The sequence below is a fragment of the Centroberyx affinis genome, unplaced genomic scaffold (genome assembly GCF_046629955.1).
Source record: "Centroberyx affinis isolate AG114_WGS23_722 - 3 ecotype Tasmania unplaced genomic scaffold, CSIRO-AGI_Caff_v1 ptg001553l_1, whole genome shotgun sequence".
Classification (NCBI taxonomy): Eukaryota; Metazoa; Chordata; class Actinopteri; order Beryciformes; family Berycidae; genus Centroberyx; species Centroberyx affinis.
Genome location: NW_027280007.1, coordinates 209 through 22295, shown reverse-complemented (window position 1 = coordinate 22295; position 22087 = coordinate 209). Strand labels below are relative to the sequence as shown.

Below are 22087 nucleotides of genomic sequence, written 5' to 3'. Positions count from 1 at the left end.
GGAGGAGAGGAGAGGAGAGGAGAGGAGGAGAGGAGAGGAGAGGAGAGGAGAGGAGGAGAGGGGAGAGGGGAGGAATAGAGGAGAGGGGAGAGGAATAGAGGAGAGGGGATTAGAGGAGAGGAGAGGAATAGAGGAGAGGAGAGGAGAGGAGAGGAGAGGAGGAGAGGAGAGGAGAGAGGAGAGGAGAGAGGAGAGGAATAGAGGAGAGGGGAGAGGAATAGAGGAGAGGGGATTAGAGGAGAGGAGACGAGAGGAGGAGAGGAGAGGAGACGGGAGAGGGGAGGAATAGAGGAGAGGGGAGAGGAGTAGAGGAGAGGAATAGAGGAGAGGAGAGGAGAGGAGAGGAGAGGAGAGGAGAGGAGAGGAGAGGAGAGGAGAGAGGAGAGGAATAGAGGAGAGGAGAGGAGAGGAGAGGAGAGGAGGAGAGAGGAGAGGAGAGGAGACAAGGAGAGGAGAGGAGGAGAGGAGGAGGTTATAAATTCTAGTAGTATGCAATTCACATACTATTGGTTTCATACTGAGGTTTCCGACATACTAAAAAAATCTCACATACTGATTTTGCGTACTAAATAGCATGTTAGTATGAAATTTCGGACGCAGCCTGAGTTTTAGTTTAGTGTTATTACATAATGAAGTGAAAATTTATTACATTTTGTCGTGTTATTACATTTTGTCGTGTTATTACATAATGCGTTATTACATTATGCGTTGTTACAAGGCAGAATTCAAAATTCAAGATACAATTCTGAGAATGTGCATACTTTATCTAGACAAATTATTTTTACAAAGATTGAACGCTCCATGAGAGAAAAGCTGAAGTTTAGAGATGCTCTATTTTCCATTTTGACATTTACTGGCATAAATTCAATTTTAGAGATACAATTCTGAAATTGTACATTCTTCATCTACCATGACTGCAACATCTTGTAATTTATTTCCATGAACATTGGAGATTTATTTCGTGAGAATTTGCCGTAGCTGTTTACAGTACCATTTACAGTAAAAACATTTTGATGCACTGTAGGCTCAATTTTTTTATATTTCAAAAATCTGTGTGGACTATTTGTCTGGGACGGTCTGAAGATGCTGTGTAGCAAGTTTGGTGTCAATTTAGCAAAAAATGTGGGAGGAGTTAGGTTTTAATATGTTTTACAGTTTTTGGAAAAATCATGGGAAGGCAGTTTTGGTCAGAAGAAAGATAATATTATTCAGGAACAGGAACATCATTTTTTTCCTCGTAATATTTACTTTCCCATAGCCAGTGGAAGGAATTTGGGAATTTGGGTGGGAAGGGTTAATGAGTATGTGAAGGTTGGGTAGGAGTTGATAGAACTGAGGGTTGGTTCATGTTCTTGTTATTGTTTATATGTCTTGCATATTGCTTATATGTCTTGTCTGCCAAATCAGAAACCAGTTCACTTGGATATGTCACTGTTTGTTATCTACAACACTGGTGCAAAATCAATAAAAAAATTTAAGAAAGAAAAATGGGAAGATTTGAGTGAGGCAGAAGGCTGGCGAGTGTTAGAAAAAGCCTCTAAACATCTGAAATCAGTGGTTGGGGACTTGTGCCATAACTATATGCAGTGATATGACTTTTAGTGAAGCTTATTGAATGTTTACCTTCTAGGATGATGGTAATAGGGTTAGGCTTGAATCCATCTCCCCCCGGACAGAGTGTGTTGTAGTTCGCTGAAAAAACACACAGCTTAGAGTCACTGTTATGCTGTGATCGAAATTCCCTCATCATTCATTTCATTACAAACTGAAGGAAAGAGGAAGAATCATAATCACTCATGAGAAAACTTGAATGTTGAACCCCAAGGATGGCACATCAAAACTAATTAAAGACACAGTCGTTCATAATTAATCTATATAGAGTCAAAAAAAAAACAGATCCAAAGCAAAGACGAAATCAATTAGACCAGTGGTTCTCAACGTGGGGACCACCAGGGGTCCTTGAGGGGGTTCCAGGGGGTCCCCAGCAAATTGATGAATTGTTAAACTTCAGCATTATTTAATTTACAAGAAGTTAACACAATTAGAGAAGGTAGAAAAAAATTACCGTTTTGAAATCATATATAGCAATAAAATGATTTTCATATTTGGGTCAGAGAGCCAAAATCTTATCAAATGGGGGTTCGTGGCCCTAATATGGACTAAATAAGGGGTCCTTCAGAATCGCTGAATTAGACTATAGATCAGAGGTTCTCAACGTGGGGTCCGGGGACCACCAGGGGTCCTTGAGGGGGTTTCAGGGGGTCCCCAGCAAATTGTCAAACTTCACCATTATTTAATTTAGAAGAAGTTAACACGATTAAAGAATGTAGAAGAATGACTGTTCTGATCATAGTTTCTCTGTTATCGCTCCCTACAATACAGATAGTCACAGAATTCTGGACAAAATCATATCTAACAATAAAAATATTCTCTGATTTAGGTTCAAGAGACAAAATCTCATCAAATGGGGGTCCGTGGGCCTAATGTGGACTCTAGTAGGGGTCCATGATATGAAAAAGGTTGAGAGTCACTGCTATAGATCACTAATGATGACTTTATTTTTTACACTATAATCTAACCACTTGGTCTAGAGCTCTGCATGTAAAAAGTGACATTCATTGCCATCACACAGTAAATGGGGTTTACAGTGGGGTTTGTCTTACAGGAGTTGACAGCAGGGCAGAGTTCACAGGGGTTTCCCCAGGCTTGTCCCATTGAACAGCAGCAGGAGGAGCGACTGACGCCCACGCCGACCTCCACGCTGCAGGACGTCCCAACGTAGCCACGGGTGTCATAGTCCAGGAAACAGCTGCCTGCACGTGTGTCTGGTAGACAACATGAGACGGATAGGTGAGGCGGAGAGGCAAAAACAAAGATGTTTTCTTAAGTCTGTAGAATATGATGTGTAGGCCAGGACATCTCTGCAGCACCACAATATTTCATTTAAAATGGTATTTTGACACATTTCGCCTTTAACAAATATTGCGCCTCCTGCGATTTGAAAATTGCAGTAGGCCATATTGCGATTTCGATAAAATTTTGATTAATTGTTCAGCCCTGGTTCATACCCACCTACACATCCCAGTCCGGTGGGGTTAAGGTCAAAGTCGAGAGGGCAGTTACACTCGTAGGAGCCGGGTGTGTTCACGCACTGCCCGTTCACACAGTTGATGGGGTCTAGGCACTCATCCACATCTGACAGGTAACAGGTAAACATACAGTGGGTACACAGGCAAACACACATTACACATACTTTGAGAGTTATTAAAAGAAATAACCATCTTAACTTGTTAGCTAAAACAATGTCTGTTCAGCTCATGAACTAAACCATAACCATTTCATGGAACTGACGGCCAGCAGAAACTTCTACATCTCCAGAAGATGATGGATGGATGGGTGGATGGGTGGATGGGTGGGTGGATGGATGGATGGATGGATGGATGGATGGATGGAAATGTGTTTTGGGTGTGTGCATATTATTAATGCACTCATTGTAGGTATGCAGACCTATGTAAGAATGACCCCAGGAGGAACTCAAGCATGCACCTTTAAATGCAAGAACTAAAAACATCCTATGTATGTTTACTATGTATATTTATGATATAGGATATCACTAAGTGAAGTAGAAGTAGACAAGGCAGGTTGAGGGAAACTGAGTACACAGTGAGAAAACAAGGTACAGACTTCTTTTTTTTTTTATGTAGGAGTAACCAAGGGTGGAATTGTCCTTAGTGTGTAGCTTTCAGACAAAGAACCTCGACTGCCTCCTAACCTTTGGAGATTCTAGCTTTACTGTACCTGTACAGTTTCCCCCAGATCTGTCCAGTTCGTAGCCTTCATCACAGATGCAGCGAAACATGCCCGGGGTGTTCCGGCATAATCCGAACACACAGATATTCTGGAAAGAGCATTCATCGATATCTGGAAAGAAATCGATGGAATGGAAAGTCATTATTGGACTGTATCATTGATGTACACATTCCAAAACAAAAGTAAAAGGTTGTGATATACAGTTTTTTGTGGTGCCACTGTTTACAGTGAAAACAACATATGTCACGTGGGTGTCATCGTTCTGAAATCATGCATTTGAATGAGGAAAACTGCTTTGTTTTCTGGATATACCATAAGCTGACGGCCTTTCCATTGTGTAACAACTAACCTCGGCACGTTCGTCCATCCAGGGCGGGTGTGAATCCCATCTCACACTCACAGCGGTAGCCTCCTGGACTGTTTAGACACTGTCCATTCTCACACGGATGAGCACTGTCTGCACACTCGTCTATGTCTAGAGAACAGAGAATGAAAAATAGCATCAACATGACTCAGAGAAAGCTGTAACTATCTTTTGTGAGAGGAGGTAGGTCTCAATTTTTCAAATGTTGGCATGATGACTTTAGACATTGAACTTCTCTGTTTAGTAAAACAGGAATACCTGCACAGCTGTATCCGTCTCCGGTGAAGCCCTCAGCACAATGGCAATGGTAGGAGCCGGGGCTGTTAACACACTTGCCGTTGCTGCTGCAGTTATGGGAACTCTTGTCACACTCATCCAAGTCTAAAGACAGACAGAGGCCATAGCAATAACCAGTGGTGGAAGAAGTACTGAGATCTTTTACTTAAGTAAAAGTAGCAATACAACAATGTAAAGATACTCCATTACAAGTCCTGCAATCAAAATCTTACTTAAGTAAAAGTACATAAGTATTGGCAAGTGCAACAAGTACCTGATGAAGAAAATTAATGTTCAAAATGTTATGGTATCCCTTTAAGGCAACTAGCTCTTAAAACTCTGTGGAAATGGAAATTAATGTCCTCTGGTCCCTTAGTTTGGCCCCAAAAAACTGATAATGCTTATTCAACATAATTTCCAACAATTCAAAACAATATCACAGAACCATAGTCATCTAAAATGTCACATCATACCTTATCACATTTAACATAAACAGCTGTCATATTTTCCAATATGTTTCCAACTTTGAAACATTATACCTGAGTAGCTTATGACTTCTTATTGTGCTTTTTAGGGGGATTCAGCGGTGTGGGAAGTGATAAGGAAAACACTACAGTGGAGCTAACAGACCCACTTGCCAGTAGACATGGATCTGGTGCAGACAAAACAAAGAGATTTAGTGTCACAACGAACTCTCCTCTATTCTCAGAATAAAGGGAAGGCGAGATTAGACAGGAGACTTAGAAGGCTTGGCCTCCATTTCTGCACTTCCCCTTTAATACATTGCAGACCTAGCAGCCAGATGGACTGTGTCTGGCATCGTCTCTTCCTCTGATTCCCATAATTCCCTTCTTCTCAACCCTAAACTTGCCGCTTAAGCCAGCCGCTCTGGGAGGAAAAGACTTGGTTGTGTTAGCTAGAGACACAATACTACTTCAATACAACCTTCTGGAAACTTTATACTTCTACCTGACCCCAAGGATATTGTATACTGTACTGTATATCAAGGTTATTATAGTTTTGCATTTTTCATTAGTTTTTACTTATATTTCATTTTGACTTTTTGTTTTCAATTTCAGTTTAGTTTTAATTCGTTATTAAAGCGGGTTTGCTAGTTTAGTTTAGTTTTTAGTTTTTGAAAATGCTTAGTTTTAGTTTAGTTTTTATTAGTTTCAGTGTTAGTTTTAGTCTTTTTTTGTAATATGGGGTATTTGTCAGCAGCAAGATTCAAAAATTCAAAATACTAGGCTTATGTATGAAATAAATTGACAAAGAGGAGATGTTCCCCAGATTTATATGGCACATAATGGGAACATGACAAAGGGTCCTATGTTCCCAGGGTCCTATGTTCCCCACTTCTACATATGTGCTGTCCCAGGGTCCTATGTTCCTAGGATCCTATGTTTAACCCTAACCCTAACCCTAACCCTAACCCTAACCCTAAACTCTAACCCTAACTAACCACATTAAGCAAATACAGAGCTGGGGAACATCGTTTTCAGGTTCCCATTATGTGTTATATAGAACTGGGGAACACAGGACCCTGGTAACATAGGACCCTGGTAACATAGGACCTTGGGAACATAGGACCCTGGGAACATAGGACCCTGGGAACATAGGACCCTGGGAGAGCACATATGTAGAACTGGGGAACATAGGACCCTGGGAACATAGGAATGACTCCCAATTGATCTACTAGCTAGCTCATTTGGCTAGCTAGTAGATAATTAATTGCAAGTTCCCTAGTTTCCCGATTAGGTATGTTGTGTCATTTTACAACATTAGATTGTTTGATTTAAGGTTTTGCATATTGTTTGTTGGGCTTCTTCGTTGTAAATGGTTTTAATACTTTGGTAACATTACCATAGTAGGCCTTGCTAAGTGTTTGTTAGCAGTAATGTTACTAGTTAAGTTGTAGCTAGCTCACTTGTTTCATTCCATCACTGCAGAATGTGGAGGGGCAGTGAGGCTGGGTGGACCGGTGGGGTGGGGAAGGAGATGGTGGCTCTTACCTGAACACATGACTCCATCACCCACCCAGCCATCATGGCAGGAGCAATGGAAGCTCCCCGGGATGTTGGTGCAGGCAGCATGGACGTCACAGTTGTGGGCTTCAATCTCACACTCATCCACCTCTGAGCCAACAAGGAGACATCATCCATAACGGGAAGTAGGTACACTTTTTGTTGTTATTTCCAATTATCAGTAATGTACTAACAAGTTTCACTAATTCTCTAATTCACAGAGGCCAAATCTCTGTTTTCTGAGACTTGACTTTTTTGATTGAGTATTTTACAAGAGAAAATATTGAATAATAAAACATTTTCACCCTATACATACTATTTGTTTGATGCACAAGCTATGCAAACCCCTTCTAATGCACAACATGGGTCAAAATGGGTCAAAATTATTATTATAGTATGTATTTATGTTTTTTTAAATCACACTTGCATACATGGGTCATTTTTGACCCATGTGTGTAAACTTGATGTAGTAATACAAAAAACATTTTTGTTCGTAAAGTAAGAAAGGAAAAATGAAAATTATGATTTGTGGTAATCAAAAACAAGATATTTAATGAATACTTGGAATATTAAATGATGAAATAAATTGATTTCAAAAGATATAGCAAAGAAACACTCAGCCATGCATGAAATAACACAGGAAATGAATATGGGTCATTTATGACCCATGTTGTGCATTAGAAGGGTAGTGACACAAAAATGATTTTTATTCAAAAAGTAAGAAAGGAAAAATGAAAATAAGGATTTGTGATGATCAAAAACAAGTTAATTGAGGAATACCTGGAATACTGAATGATGAAATTAATTTATTGCAAAGATATAGAAAATAAAAACTCAGTCGGGTCACTTTTGACCCATGTTGTGCATCAAAGGGTTAAAATATTTAGTTACTCATCAGCATCAAAAATGCACTCTCACTTTACCCACTGAGGAAAATAAGTGCTAAAAAGTGCAAATTGGCACTTTTTTAATGAAATATTAGCTAATTAGAATATGTTAAAAACAAAATAAATAGAAGTCACACAACAAGTGTTTGTATTTGTGTTCATATTCAACATGTACAAATTCACTGTGCTTTTTCCTGTTCAGTTGTGGTGCCTTGCCATAAATAACTCAGTCAATCTGTCTATTCTCTCTTTCTCTCTTGCTTCGTCTCTCTCTCTCACCGGTGCAGCCCGAGCTGCCGGTCTTGACAGAGTATCCGGGCTGACAGTGGCAGATGAAGGAGCCTTTGGTGTTTTCACAGGCGCCGTGCATGCAGATGTTGGGGTTCAAATCGCATTCGTTCACATCTGGAACAAAAGAAAGGAAGGAAATGGAGGAGAGGCTCGCACTCACGGCATACTCTAGACCAGTGATTCTCAACCATTTTCATATCAAGGACCCTAATTTAGTCCATATTAGAGCCACAGACCCCCATTTGATGAGATTTTGTCTCTCTGACCAATTCTCTCTGAGAATATTTTTATTGTCAGATATGATTTTGGCCAGAATTCCATGACTATCTGTATTGTAGGTAGAGAGATAACAGTGGAACTATGATCAAAACAGTCATTCTTCTGCATTCTCTAATTGTGTTAACTTCTTGTAAATGAAATAATGCTGAAACTTTAACAATTCATCAATTTGCTGGGGACCCTCTGGAACCCCCTCAAGGACCCCTGGTGGTCCCCGGACCCCACGTTGAGAACCACTGCTCTAGACGGAAGCATGAGAGTTGAGATGAAATGAGAGTTGTCATTTTATATCCAGTTAATAATGAATCATAAAATCATAAAAGGGTTGGTTATCAATGTTATCAGTGGTTTGTGGTATGTCTGATGACTGCTATATTTGTGCTGACGTCACAATTTCTATGATCACAGACATTATGTTGATGTCAGATTGTTTTTTATTGTAGGGTTAGGGTTGTATTATATCTTTTTATATGCAGACAGTGGTCACTTTATTGGGCACACCTTTCCCTTTATGCAAACAGCTCACTCCTCTAGACCAGTGGTTCTCAACATGGGGTCCGGGGACCACCAGGGGTCCTTGAGGGGGTTCCAGGAGGTCCCCAGCAAATTGATGAATTGTTAAACTTTGGCGTTATTTAATTTACCAGAAGTTAACACAATTAGAGAATGTAGGAGAATGACTGTTTTGATCACTGTTATCTCTCTACCTACAATACAGATAGTCACGGAATGCTGGACAAAATCGTATCTAACAGTAAAAATATTCTCAGATTTGGGTTTGAGAGACAAAATCTCATCAAATGGGGGTCTGTGTCCGTAATGTGAACTAAATTAGGGGTCCTTAGAATGGGCAAGTTGCATGATTTAAGTGACTCTGAATGTGATTTGATTGTTGGCACCAGACACACCAGTTCCAGCATGTCAGAAAGAGCCATCCTCCTGGGATTTTCTACACTGCAGTGTTTTTTACAGTTTACAGAGGATAGTGCGATAAACAAAACACACCAGTTTTTCAGAGTTCCAAAAAGACCTACAGTATATTTACACCATCATTTAGTGCAAATCTTAACTACAGCTGATTGGTTTACAACAAATAATGGTGTATAGGTCTTTCTATTCACAGTGTGATTGTTTGGCTGTTTTTGTTTTGGAACTCTAAAGAACAGGTCCCCATTGACTTCAGTTGTTTTGGAGAAGGCTGCTACCAAGTTGTGCTGGCAACCTCCCTGTGTGTTATATGGACTAACAAATTTCACCTGTGTTTCATTTGGCATGAGGGTGAGTAGATGATGGCAGAATTTTCATTTTTGGGTGAACTATTCCTTTAAGCCCAATCAGTGACTGAGATGAAATGATTTACAAAAGGTCCTATTTGGGTGGATTGATACTCTTAGGCGCGCCCAGAAGTGGCTTTAGGAAAAGGTAGGATCAGCCACTAGAAAGTGGGTACTGAGTGTATATACTGTACCCATGCAGGTCCTCATGTCCACGGACGCCATGAAACCATCGTAGCAGAGGCAGTGGTATTCTCCAGGCACGTTGGTGCACTGGCCTCCATCACAGAGCTCCGGTCCCTCCTCACACTCATCCACATCTAAACCCAGAGACAGACAGAAGGATAGACAGATAGATAGACAGACAGACAGACAGAGGAAGTGGAGGGACACAGGAAATGGGAAGAGATGGAGGGAGAGAAGGTATATCAGGGTTCATACACAATATAAGAGCAAAGAGACATGTAACTGAGGTAGGGAAGATTGGACAGATAGTGTATGTGATGGTACATTCAGTCTTTCTTGATGTGGAAACTACTATTCCTAAGTGTGTTACCACCACAGGTCCTCTGGTCGGGCATTAGGATGAAGCCGGCACTGCAGCTGCACTGGTAGCTTCCATCAGAGTTGGTGCAGTGGCGATCACAGCCACCGTTTTCAATGGTGCACTCATCAATGTCTGAAATGGACAGAGTACACGCTGCAATATATATACTATAATACTATTACCACAGTACTGCAAGTTAACATTATTAAATCCAGGTACCTCAGGAAGCTAAATTAAATGCCATCATACCTAGAATGAATTACAGTGCATCTTGAAGCTTGGTACTCTGGTAACATTGGAGCCTTCCATCTATTTGATTATGAATTTGGTTTTATTTGAATGTAGTTGCTTTGACGTTTTTGTTGTTGTTGTTGTTTTTATCACTTAACTTAGACTTAAAGGAATAGTTCACCCAAAAATGAAAATTCTGTCATCATCTACTCACCCTCATGCCAAATGAAACACAGGTGAAATTTGTTAGCCCATATAACACACAGGGAGGTTGCCAGCACAACCTGGTAGCAGCCTTCTCCAAAACAACTGAAGTCAATGGGGACCAGTTCTTTAGAGTTCCAAAACAAAAACAGCCAAACAATCACACTGTGAATAGAAAGACCTATACACCATTATTTGTTGCAAATCAATCAGCTGTAGTTAAGATTTGCACTAAATGATGGTGTAAATATACTGTAGGTCTTTTTGGAACTCTGAAGAACTGGTCCCCACTGACTTCAGTTGATTTGGAGAAGGCTGCTATGGAGTTGTGCTGGCAGCCTCCCTGTGTGTTATATGGACAAAATTCATTTGTGTTTCAACTGGCATGAGGGGGAGGAGATGATGACAGAATTTTCATTTTTGGGTGAACTATTCCTTTAAATAAATGTTTTATATATTTTATTAAAGATAAAATGTATACCCATTTTATTATTTGATATGCGATAATACAACTAATAATAATAATTATCAGCAACACTGTGATCATCATCATCATCATAATCACCATCATCTTTAAGGGATCCTATATTATGTGATTTGGCTGTACCTGTACATTCCTGCTTGCTGGCCGCTGCATGATAACCAGGGTTACATGAGCACAGGTAGGTGCCCACCATGTTGACACACTTGCCATTCCTGCATAGACCACTGCTCAGTTCACACTCGTTGATATCTAGGAAGACAGTTGGTCAGTGTCGACAATATCCTATATGACTTAACAGGTAAACATACTGAGAAATACAAGAAATGTAACAGCATATATCATCTGCGTATATAGAGATTTCCATTTGATAGTTCCATTTCCAGCCAAAGATAATTTCAGGAAGTAAAGACTGCTGAAATAATGTGGTTGTGCTTTATTTTGAACTTGAATTTAAACTATGCCATACTGTATGCAGCCAAAGTTTGCTGACGACTACACCAAAACCCATTGAAAAGGTGAGTATGACTTGACACGCACTTATCTATGTAAGACCCTCAATAGCCAATAGAAAATGTTATGATGTGATAACGGGAAGCAATAAGCTTTCAGTATGGGCGTTAACTCTATTTTGTGCTCTTTTCCTATTGTTTTCATGAAAATTAGTATTTTGGGCCATTCTGCACTTTCAACACTGTTCGAACCCATGTTGTGCATTGAAGAACTCACCCTCACAAGCAGCGGCATCAGTTGACAGCTGATGCCCTGGAGGGCAAATGCACTCAAAGCTACCCTCTGTGTTCATACAGGAGCCTCCGTGACAAAGGGGCGGGTCGCGCTCACACTCATCAATGTCTGAAAATACGCGTAAAAAACAAATAAAAAGGTCTTTCAGTGCAATATCCCATTTGAGAATAGTCCCAATCTGTCCCAGACAAATAATAGAGCAGCAATATATACAGTGAGGCTTGATGGATTGTCAATTCTGGTGTTCATTTATGAAGGAAGAGAGAAAGGAGATTCTCTATTCACCAATACAGTTCTTCATCATCATGAAGCCACTCTCGTAGCCCGTGTGGCAATTGCACTCAAAACTGCCTGGTGTATTGACACATGCACCATGACCGCAAACATCCGGAGAGATATGACACTCATCGATATCTGGAAAGCAGAGATACAGGACATGACACAAAGCAGTTGCACAAATCTTAATGAACAAATCAAACCAGATAACAAATAGCCTTTACATTTTTCTGAATTTGACACAAATTTGTCTCGATAAAAATGAGAGATATCGATCATCTTTCTGCTAAGATCAAAGATCAATTGTGCATTCACGTTGATTTTGTGCTCAAGCAAATTTCTGGTTCAATTTTTAAGAAATCAGAGTTGAGACATATTTTTACTTCCTTTTCCAATCCTAATAGTATTTCTTACCTGTGCAGTTGCGCTCCTCCACATCCAAGGCGAATCCTCCATCACATCGACACCTAAAGCTGCCGATGGTGTTGCGGCACTTCCCGTAAGTACACATGCTGGGGAACACTTTGCACTCATTGACATCTGAAGAGGAAACCAATAGCCATTCCTTATTACTCACTCTTACAAGCAGTGGTGGAAAGTAACTAAGTACATTTACTCAAGTACTGTACTTAAGTACAATTTTGAGGTACTTAAGTACTTAATTAAGTACTTAAATTTGAGGGAAATATTGTACTTTTTACTCCATTACATTTATTTAACAGCGATAGTTACTAGTTACTTTTCAGATCAATATTTTATATTTAAAACATTTGATCATCTTTATAAAATAACTATAAAATAGCATTGTTATAGATTAGACTACCCAAAAGTATAGCTAAATTGTTAAGATTAGCTTCACATTGACAACTTTAAAATGCTGCTGACATGTACATGTATGTCAATAAATCAGTATTAATATTTCAATAATTTATGAAAAATATAACTCTCTAAATGGGGACAGTTTGCATAATGAGTATGTTTACTTTGATACTCTAAGTACATTTTGCTGCCAATACTTAACTTTACTTAAGTAAGATTTTGAATGCAGGACTTTTACTTGTAATGGAGTATCTTTACATTGTTGTATTGCTACTTTTACTTAAGTAAAAAATCTCAGTACTTCTTCCACCACTGCTTACAAGACATCTCTAACTCATCAAGAGTGATGAGCTTAATTAAGAGTAATGAGCTTTGGTGCATCAGATGCATCAAATGCACAGCTGGATAGATTGTGGCAAAGATCTGCATGATGCAGAACCGGATAGAAACAATCAATCAATCAATCAGTAAATACTAGCAATTCACATGAGTGCAGCTCAATGTCATCATTTTTTATACCCTTTACCTTTATACAAGGGTCTCCCAGTGAGGATGTCTCCTCGGTTGGCAAAGCCGGGGCCTCGTGGGCAAAGGGCATCGTACTCATTGGTGCCAGGATCGGGACAGGCCTCGCACTCCCTGCCCCAGGCAGCACCGACCGTGCAGCAGCAGGCGTCCATGCGGAAGCGTCCAGGCACCGGCTTGGCACACGAGTCCTCATCGTAAGTCAGGTAGCAATGCTCCGAGCGAATGTCTATGAGGCCAAGTTTAATGTTGCCAAAATAATAACTGTTAAAGGAACAGTTCACCCCAAAATGAAAATGCTGTCATTATCTACTCCCCCCATGTCAGTTGAAACTCTTTTTTTTTTGTACAATTGGTACAACCACCAAACACAGAGAGGAGCTGGCACGGTTTCATCTCCAAAATTTTTTCGAAACAACTTGTGCCATATATATATGTTTTGTAGCCAAACAATGCCACAATAAGTCCAAAAGGCCTACATTTACATTACTTAAGTAGAGGAAATACACAGTTGTGCCCCCCCCTCCCTCCCCCCCCCCGCCCACACACACACACACACACACACACACACACATGCACCACCCAACTTACCAACACATATGCGTCCTGTGGAGTCGAGGGCGAGGCCTTCAGAGCATTGACATTTAAAGGAGCCCCTTGTGTTGATACAAAGTCCATTGGAACACACACCAGGGAAAACCTCACATTCATTCACATCTGGGGAAATCAGAAAGGATCAGAAGAGATAGCCATTAACAAAAAAGTATTGCAAAAAAAGGGTAGTGTAAAATGGAAAAAAGATTTACTTTGTAAGTGTATGGGTACAATTTGTGGTATGAGATATCATATTTATTGATCATTAAATCACCCTCAGTAGCTATTTTCACAGTAAATCACATTGTTGATGCTGACCAAAAACGATACCTCTTATCTTAAATTCATTTTAATACTGTTTCCCCAATAACCTGTGTTTTGGTGTTAAAATTGTAACTACTACTTCCAGTGGCTGATCTGAATTCAGCTTCAAGTTATGCATTACTTGGTCTGCCATTAACCCTAATTCCACATTTGCACACGGTGCGTTGATGGAGGAAGACAAAGGAGGATGTAGAGCGAGATTATAGCTTTACATACCACATTGCATTATTTCACCTTAACAGCACATACATCGTTTGCAAGCTTTGCAGAAAAAATGACGCTAAAGGTCAACCATTTGCCATGGTTTACTATAACACTGTCTGGCAACACAGTGCTCTAAGGCCAGTTAAACGTTTTCCATTTCTCAGGGGTCCTTGAGGGGGTTCCAGGGGGTCCCCAGCAAACTGATGAATTGTTAAACTTCACCATTATTTCATTTACAAGAAGTTAACACAATTAGAGAATGTAGAAGAATGACTGTTTTGATCATAGTTTCACTGTTATCTCTCTACCTACAATACAGTCTCAATAAATGGGGGTCTGTGGCCCTAATGTGGACTAAAGTAGGGGTCCTTGATATGAAAAAGGTTGAGAATCACTGTTTTAATGAACTGAGACAAAATATACCTGGAATTTTATGTGACCTGATAATTTTTTTTTGCCCAAAATGGTCTGCCCCAGACCTGATGAATGTGTTTTATGTTGTATCTCTACCTCAAAAGCCCACTCTTTGTCAGCTTACCTTCACATCTGACTCCTTGTGGTCTCACAAAGCCCCGGGAACAGATGGGGTCTGGAAAAACAGTTGTCAGAACATGGAAAGGGTCCATCCAGAATGCCCCAACTTATTCATTATCATTTATCAAGCCTTTTTCACAGGAGTAGCTAGTGAATGAAAGTCAATACGAGCCTGTATAGACTATTCATATACGTACCAATCTCACATTGGTCACACGGGCTGCCCCAGGCAACACCCAGGGTAGCACAGCACTCTGACTTCAGTGTGGCTCCATTGATGTTGACCTCACAGTGGCCATCTATGAGGTTAAGCCAACAGGTGCCCTTCATGCTGTCTGTGGACGGGATACAACAAATACTGTAAATTCAGCGGGTTGGAAATGATCTCTATAATGACTTCAAATTGAAAGGTGACAGCCCAACTTTTATTCTTTTGGATATTGTGTTCGGAAATGTATTTTGTCTTGACTAAATGTGCAAAATGTACTATCGGTGCTGTCATCCTGCACCTCCTTAAAGAGTGTGCATTAGTATTGGTGCAAGTTATTATTAGCAGTGGTGGAAGAAGTACTCAGATCTTTTACTTAAGTAAAAGTAGAAATACCACAGTATAAAAATACTCTGTTACAAGTAAAAGTCCTGCATTCAAAATGTTACTTAAGTAAGTACAAAAGTATTAGCATCAAAATGTACTTAAAGCAACAAAGGTAAAAGTACTTATTATGCATAATGGCCCATTTCAGAATAATACAGTATATATTATATTATTGAATTATAATTATTGATGCATTAATGTGTAAGCATCACTTTAATGTTGCAGCTGGAAAAGGTGGGGCTGATTTCCACTACTTTATATACTGCTGGGTAGTTTACAGTAATCTATAATAATACATCACAATTTATTAGTTGATTATATTTTGTATTAATAATCTGAATCTGCAAAGTAACTAGTAACTTAAGTTATCAAATAAAGGTAGTGGAGTAAAAAGTACAATATTTCCCTCTGAAATGTAGTGGAGTAGAAGTATAAAGTAGCATAAAATGGTAATACTCAAGTAAAGTACAAGTACCTCAAAATTGTAATTAAGTACAGTATTCCAGTAAATGTACTTAGTTACTTTTGTTGCTTTAAGTACATTTTGATGCTAATACTTTTGTACTTTTACTTAAGTAACATTTTGAATGCAGGACTTTTACTTGTAACAGAGTATTTTTATACTGTGGTATTTCTACTTTTACTTAAGTAAAAGATCTGAGTACTTCTTCCACCACTGTAAGTGAACATGCTCAAGTTAATTTTGTGAATGTGTAATGTTGTATGGAAATCCATTCAAATGCAAAGAGCGTAGCACACTTACTTAAATGATTAAAATGGAATCATTTAGTCCTCAGCAGGTTTCCAATTTTGAGTAATGCTAACTTGAGAATTTTAAGTAGGTAATGTGAAGTGGTACAAGCTTTGAACTTACAAAGAAAAAAACTTGTTAGCACAACTTACCGATACAGATGAGTCCAGTGGCATCCAGCTTACTGCCTGTTGAGCATTCACAGGCAAAGGATCCAGCCGTGTTTTTACACACACCGTTGACACAAGGGCTGCTCTCACACTCATTTACATCTACATACCAGGGGAAGAGGAGGACACTTTTAGCCAAACGTACTCCTTAAGCTGGGGAAGCATCGAAGTTTAAAAAATACCATCAAAAGGGAAAATGAGCCCACACACCAACCAGTTATGACATCAAGCCTTATAAAGGATATTAAGAGTCTGCGAAAAAAATTCTTCTTAATGTCGTTTTTTCAGTCTTGAGGCCCTAACTGGCTGGTGTGCGGGCTCCTTTTCCCTTTTGACTGTGTTTTAAACTTTACTTTTGAGACAATGCACCAAAAATAAGTAGTACTAGTGCCTTAGTCCAGTGGTTCTCAAACTTTTTCATATCAAGGACCCTTAATATATTCCACATTAGAGCCACGGACCCCTTTGGGCGACAGTTACTTCATGTAGAGAATCGGTATTGGCTGATAAATGGAAAAATAAGAGCTTTGAGTACATAGCCTGCACTTCTTAAAAGTATCTGTACCATTGTGAAGGTACAGGAAGGGTTAATAAGGGGTTAATATCGAGTATATGAATACACCGACATGGACGAAAGTAAGTGTCTGGAATTGGATATGAATTTTGAATCTCAAAAATAGGTGTGCTATCATCCATTTGCAGGGACTGGAAGAAAATCAATTACAAGTTAAAGTAAAAGCGATATTAAACTTTAAAAAAGACAGATTGAGGATTGTTCATTTATGAGAAACTTCAGCGAAAACAGTACAGGATGAAATATATTGGTATATTATTGTGATTTTTCAGTCATATGTTGTCCGGAATTGGATACCCTGATGTTACCTCTTCACTTGTCATTGTGAGACATGGAAGTTTCAGCGGGAGAAAGTTCTGGCAAAACGAGACTGGCAACCGGCTACACTTCTCCCTCGGTACGGTTAGCTTAGCTATTAGCATTTATCCTTCCTTTTGTCCTTTGTAGGCCTCTGTAGTGCAGTAGTTTTCCTGTGTGTTCTTTACAAATGTGTCGCAGTTTCTGTCGCCCTCTAGTGGTCAGAAAGATCGCTTATTGAAGCTTTAAGAATAAAGACAATTTAGGTTTGACCTCATTTTGGCTAATACAGTGGTTGGGAGCACCAGTGCTAACAATAATTTTGTCGGAGAGTGTCACTTTTTTCCAAATGGTAGAAATCTCATTTACTGTAGCAATAAAACTCTTCATGTGCCATATAACCATTATTATTTGCTTAATCTGATTCAGCCTGTCTCGACATCTCATTGACCTTATTCACACAGCGGCCATCTTGAACACTCAAGGTGGGGAACTCTACCTGCTAGATTGGCATATACTAGCTAGCGCTACTTCAACACATGAGTGAGGACTGAAGATAGACAAGTTACCAAATAAGCTAGCTGTATTGTGCTTCCAGGTAGAGTTTCCCACTCCAAGTGTTCAAAATGGCCGCCATGTGAATAAGGTCTATTGCTTTACCTTCGCAGGTTTCAGAGGCCGGTCTGAACAGGAAGCCGTTGGGGCAGGTACATCTGTAGCTACCAGGAATATTCCTGCACAGACCATTATCACAGAGCAGCCGGTTCATCACACATTCATCGATGTCTAGGAAACAGACAACAAACAGAAGAGACACTAGTCATATCACCCACACCACAAGAGTCAAGTGAGTTCACAGGAGTTCTGGATGGATGGAGCTGCTTGTTATATACCATGTTAAGGCTTGTCTATATAATTCCCTACATTTTTTTGACTAAAGAGGGTCATCAAAGGGAAGGGACGTCCTGTCATTTTCTATAGTAGGCTACAGGTGGGAGAGAAACAAAATACATTGTCTACTGTGTTTGTCCAAGCTTTAAGACTAAACTCAGCAGAAAGGTGTCTTCTTCTCCAAAATGTAACTCGGCCCAATTCTGGGGCCTCTTGATTAGAAATGATTCATGGGGGGAATTTTGCACGTGTCCCTCCAGAAACCGATGACATGATATTTTTTAAGTAAGTGTGTTGGACTCATTGCTCAGGTAAGCTGTGTACTTACCAATGCACTTCTTTCCGGTGTAGTGAGACTCATAGCCTAAGTTACAAATGCATCGGTAGCCACCTCTCAGGTTCTCACAAATGCCGTCAGCACAGATGTCGGGGTCTAGAGCGCACTCGTTAATGTCTGATCAAAGAAAATGGATAGATATGAGTGGAAAGGTCATGTGCACATGATGTGCATGGTAAAAAAATATGTTGCATTCATGAATCGTGGACTGGATTCAGTGGCACATTTTAAAAGAAGATGTTTATTCTGAAAAATAATTCTAAATACAAAAGCGAGTCGGCTGGCACGGCTGGTACATACAGTTGCCTCTACTGGTAATCACCAACTGATTAATCAATTATGTACAAAACACTGGGATCATAATAATACAAAATAATAATCAAAATAATCAACATCAATAGAAAATAAATTATAATTAAGCTACACTAGATTCATATAATAGTTCTTAATCACACTAACTTATCTATTCCAAGCATAAAGTAGTCAAAAATTATCATTCTGTAATGTATTAACCTTTCTACAAATAATAAGTCATGTATTTCTGCACTTTCATTCATAAAACTGATTAACTTAAATTTCCAACTGGCATCTGCCTTGGTGTGCCGTTGCCACGGCGACTGTAAACGCTACTACTACAGCTGATGTTACCGTTAGCCATCGCAAGTCAAAACGCACCCACATTCTGGCTCCCCTTCAAGGTAAATGGATCTGACAACATAACATACACACTCCCAAACAAAGAACACATCATGTGCATGGTCATGTGGTATATAAATCATTTTTTTGGGGAAAGCACAATGACAAAATTTTAAATTACATTACCTGCACCATTGACGGAAAAGCCTATTCCACTTCCACAAAGGGCTTGGAATTCATCTACAGTATAAGACAAGTTCACACGAGGATAAATAAACATACGTCTCATTTTCATTGAATGGTATAATTAATGCAGGATTTCAATACATGACCGCTATTCATAAAATGAGCAACTAGCCTCGAGTGCACCATTTATCATTTCAGTTCAACTACAGGTTGCCTTGGTGCAGAGTGGGATTGTGTATTGACATGTTTAGACACTGAAGTTCAGAGTGAAGTTTTTCATGATGATATGATGATATGGCAAGACACACATGGTGGAAATGGGTCGTAAAAATGTATGGAATTTCAATAATTTCACAAATACCTGGACACCTGCTTACAGGCGTCATAAACAGACAAAGAGAGAGAGAGAGAGCTGTTGACTGAAGAAGACTAGATCTTGAAGAAGAAGAAACACAAGCAACATGTGCAGCACCACTGCATTGCTGCAAGATGGACTGTAGACTACCATACTATAGACTGGACAATAGACATAACGCTGTTTGGACGTGATGCGTCATTCTCGCAATGAATCTTGGGGCTTCCCATTCGTTCTCTTTGGCCAACTCATCGTCTGATGCATCCTCGGTTGGCAAGTAAACTTCCAGGTTTGACTTATTATTTGAATTTTGCATTTATGCAACCATGTACTTGCTTTCTTTTTCAATTGCTGTAGAACACACCCTCAGTATTTTCACTACCACACCCACAACTGTGGTTAAAACTCACCTGCTTGATTCCTTTTACCTTTTACCATGGTCAACAATCTCTGAAACCATTGTCTATCGGTCTGATGACGATTAAGGCCCAAACGCACTGAAAGCGATAATTGACGCACCTCATTTGACGTGCGTCAATTGATGCTCCTATGGCACACTGCAGGCACCAGATTTGAAATGCCAACACCACAGAACCAGCAGTATTTTGGGAAAAGGTCGCTATTTATATGTAGGCAGGCACAAGTTTGTATGCTTTATGGACACCCCCCCATTCATTTTCTATACATTTCTGTTTGAGTAGCCTATAACGTTACGTTACATAAGGCAGGAGGGCAACTGTTGGGTGCTGCTGCTGCTTTCGTCAGTTGGTTGGCAGTAGAACACGGTAAAGCCACTGGGGACCAGCCATCTCATTTCATCTTTTATTTTTTCTTCCAGGTGGGTGAAAGTCACATAAAGCACAGCTAATCATAACTCTATACTATGTTAATTAATTGCTGTTTTTAGGCTGTTTTTAGGTTTTAGGTCAAGTTTTTTAGGTCCAGACGACATTTCGGCTAATCTCTATAAACAGATATCTGCATATGAGATGTCGTCTCTCAACTCCAACTCCATTCTTGTGTCTCAAGTTGCTAATCGGACTGTAAACAATGACTGGCGCACGGAAGAGGAAGTCTTGGTCCGTCGCCCCCAGAGTCTAATCGTCGTCAGACCGATAGACGATGGGTTCCGAGATTGCATGGTCAGCAACTGTAACCGGTCACTCAGTTTACACCAGTAATCAACGAGTCAAACGAGCCTATTAGGTTAATAATGTGTCTGTGTCACTCACACATACCTGAATTTATGACTGGGCACGGTTGGCATGGCTCTCCGAAGCTGTAGTCAGGATTGGCACAGCAGCACTCAGACTTGGTGACGGCTCCTTGGAAGGGCTGCATACAAACACCCTTCTTAATGCCTCCATAGCAGGTACTGCGCATGTGTGTGTCTACATGAGAGAGCATTACAGAGACAATGAAGAAAGACTGGATTTGGACAGCGAGTTTTAGAGTGCAACGTGTTTAAACAATGGCATTGAACAATATTATTAAGGTAAAAGTTACCATCATCTGCAAACAAGTGAGCCGGTGTTGAGAAGTTGTCAGTTCTAGTGTGATTCAGATATGTTAGTTAACTGTAGACAGTTGGCACTCTTTGACTGCATTGTTACATTTTCTGATGAGGGAGGTATAATCAATTTGAGGAAAAAGTTGATTTCTTATACACTGAACAAAAATATAAACGCAACACTTTTGTTTTTGCTCCCATTTTTCATGTGTTGAAATAAAAGATCTAGACTTTTTCTATGCACACAAAAGGCTTATTTCTCTCAAATTTTGTTCACAAATTTCTTTAAATTGACCTTTTATTGTGACCAGCCCAAGGCACACCTGTGCAAAAATCACTTCGGCTTCCAGCTTTCTCCCTGCCGGCTTATCTATTTTCAGCCATATTTTCCTGTTTTTTACTGTTTTTCACCGCTGACCAACTATTTTTAAGTATTTTTTTCTGTTGCTGTTCTTTTTTATCTTTTATTTATTTATTTTTTATTGTTACTGTGGGAAAATGCCGATGGTTAAAGTCAGTGACTCTTCCTCCTGCTCTGACTGTGCTGGCTGCCTTCGGTTATCACAGCAAATTACTGAACTGGAAGGAAGGATTCTTACACTTTACCAAATAAGCCAGGATGAGCAGCTCGTTGACACGCTGTTTGAGTCTTCAGCCCGCATTCCTCATGTAAAAACATCTGGTAAAAGTACAGACTCCAACAATACGACCCATACTACGGACCTAGCTGACACTCTCCCCTGGGTAGACCCAACTGCAAATGGACCAGCCGCGGAGGCATCCCCTCCGCCACTTGGTACAGACACCATCTCCAAGCCGCAAGGTGGACTGGCCCCGGAGGCATCCCCACCGCTACTCGCAACAGATTCGGGCTATTGGCACAGCAAGGGTGCTAGACCAAAAGTCTCTACTCCTGGTGAGCTGTGGTCGGACGTTGTCTGCTGTAGGGGCAGCGGAGGAAACAACAACAAAAACAAGAGGAAACCCCAATACTCTCCCCGGCCAGGACTGCAACTGGAGAACAGGTACAAAATACTCAGTGAGCCGGATCCAGTGACTGCTAATGCTAATGACGGCACTTCCATGATGCAGCC

At 40.0% G+C, this 22087-nt stretch overlaps 1 protein-coding gene across 1 annotated transcript in view; it reads right to left on the bottom strand.

Moving 5' to 3' along the window:
• LOC139650852 (fibrillin-2-like) overlaps positions 1-21707 on the bottom strand; it is a 56243-nt gene extending 34536 nt beyond the window's left edge. The window contains exons 1-24 of the mRNA XM_071527636.1: positions 21686-21707; positions 20722-20874; positions 19129-19182; positions 18298-18423; positions 17739-17864; positions 16190-16309; positions 14889-15026; positions 14696-14746; positions 13627-13752; positions 13037-13264; positions 12106-12231; positions 11701-11829; positions 11398-11523; positions 10795-10920; positions 9762-9884; positions 9400-9525; positions 7641-7766; positions 6463-6585; positions 4433-4555; positions 4160-4285; positions 3799-3921; positions 3073-3195; positions 2664-2825; positions 1624-1692 (exon numbers count right to left, since the gene is read on the bottom strand). Of these exons, the coding sequence (XP_071383737.1) occupies positions 1624-1692; positions 2664-2825; positions 3073-3195; positions 3799-3921; positions 4160-4285; positions 4433-4555; positions 6463-6585; positions 7641-7766; positions 9400-9525; positions 9762-9884; positions 10795-10920; positions 11398-11523; positions 11701-11829; positions 12106-12231; positions 13037-13264; positions 13627-13752; positions 14696-14746; positions 14889-15026; positions 16190-16309; positions 17739-17864; positions 18298-18423; positions 19129-19182; positions 20722-20874; positions 21686-21707 (2875 nt within the window). The remainder of the gene's footprint in view (positions 1-1623; positions 1693-2663; positions 2826-3072; positions 3196-3798; positions 3922-4159; positions 4286-4432; positions 4556-6462; positions 6586-7640; positions 7767-9399; positions 9526-9761; positions 9885-10794; positions 10921-11397; positions 11524-11700; positions 11830-12105; positions 12232-13036; positions 13265-13626; positions 13753-14695; positions 14747-14888; positions 15027-16189; positions 16310-17738; positions 17865-18297; positions 18424-19128; positions 19183-20721; positions 20875-21685) is intronic.
• Positions 21708-22087: the final 380 nt, after the last annotated feature.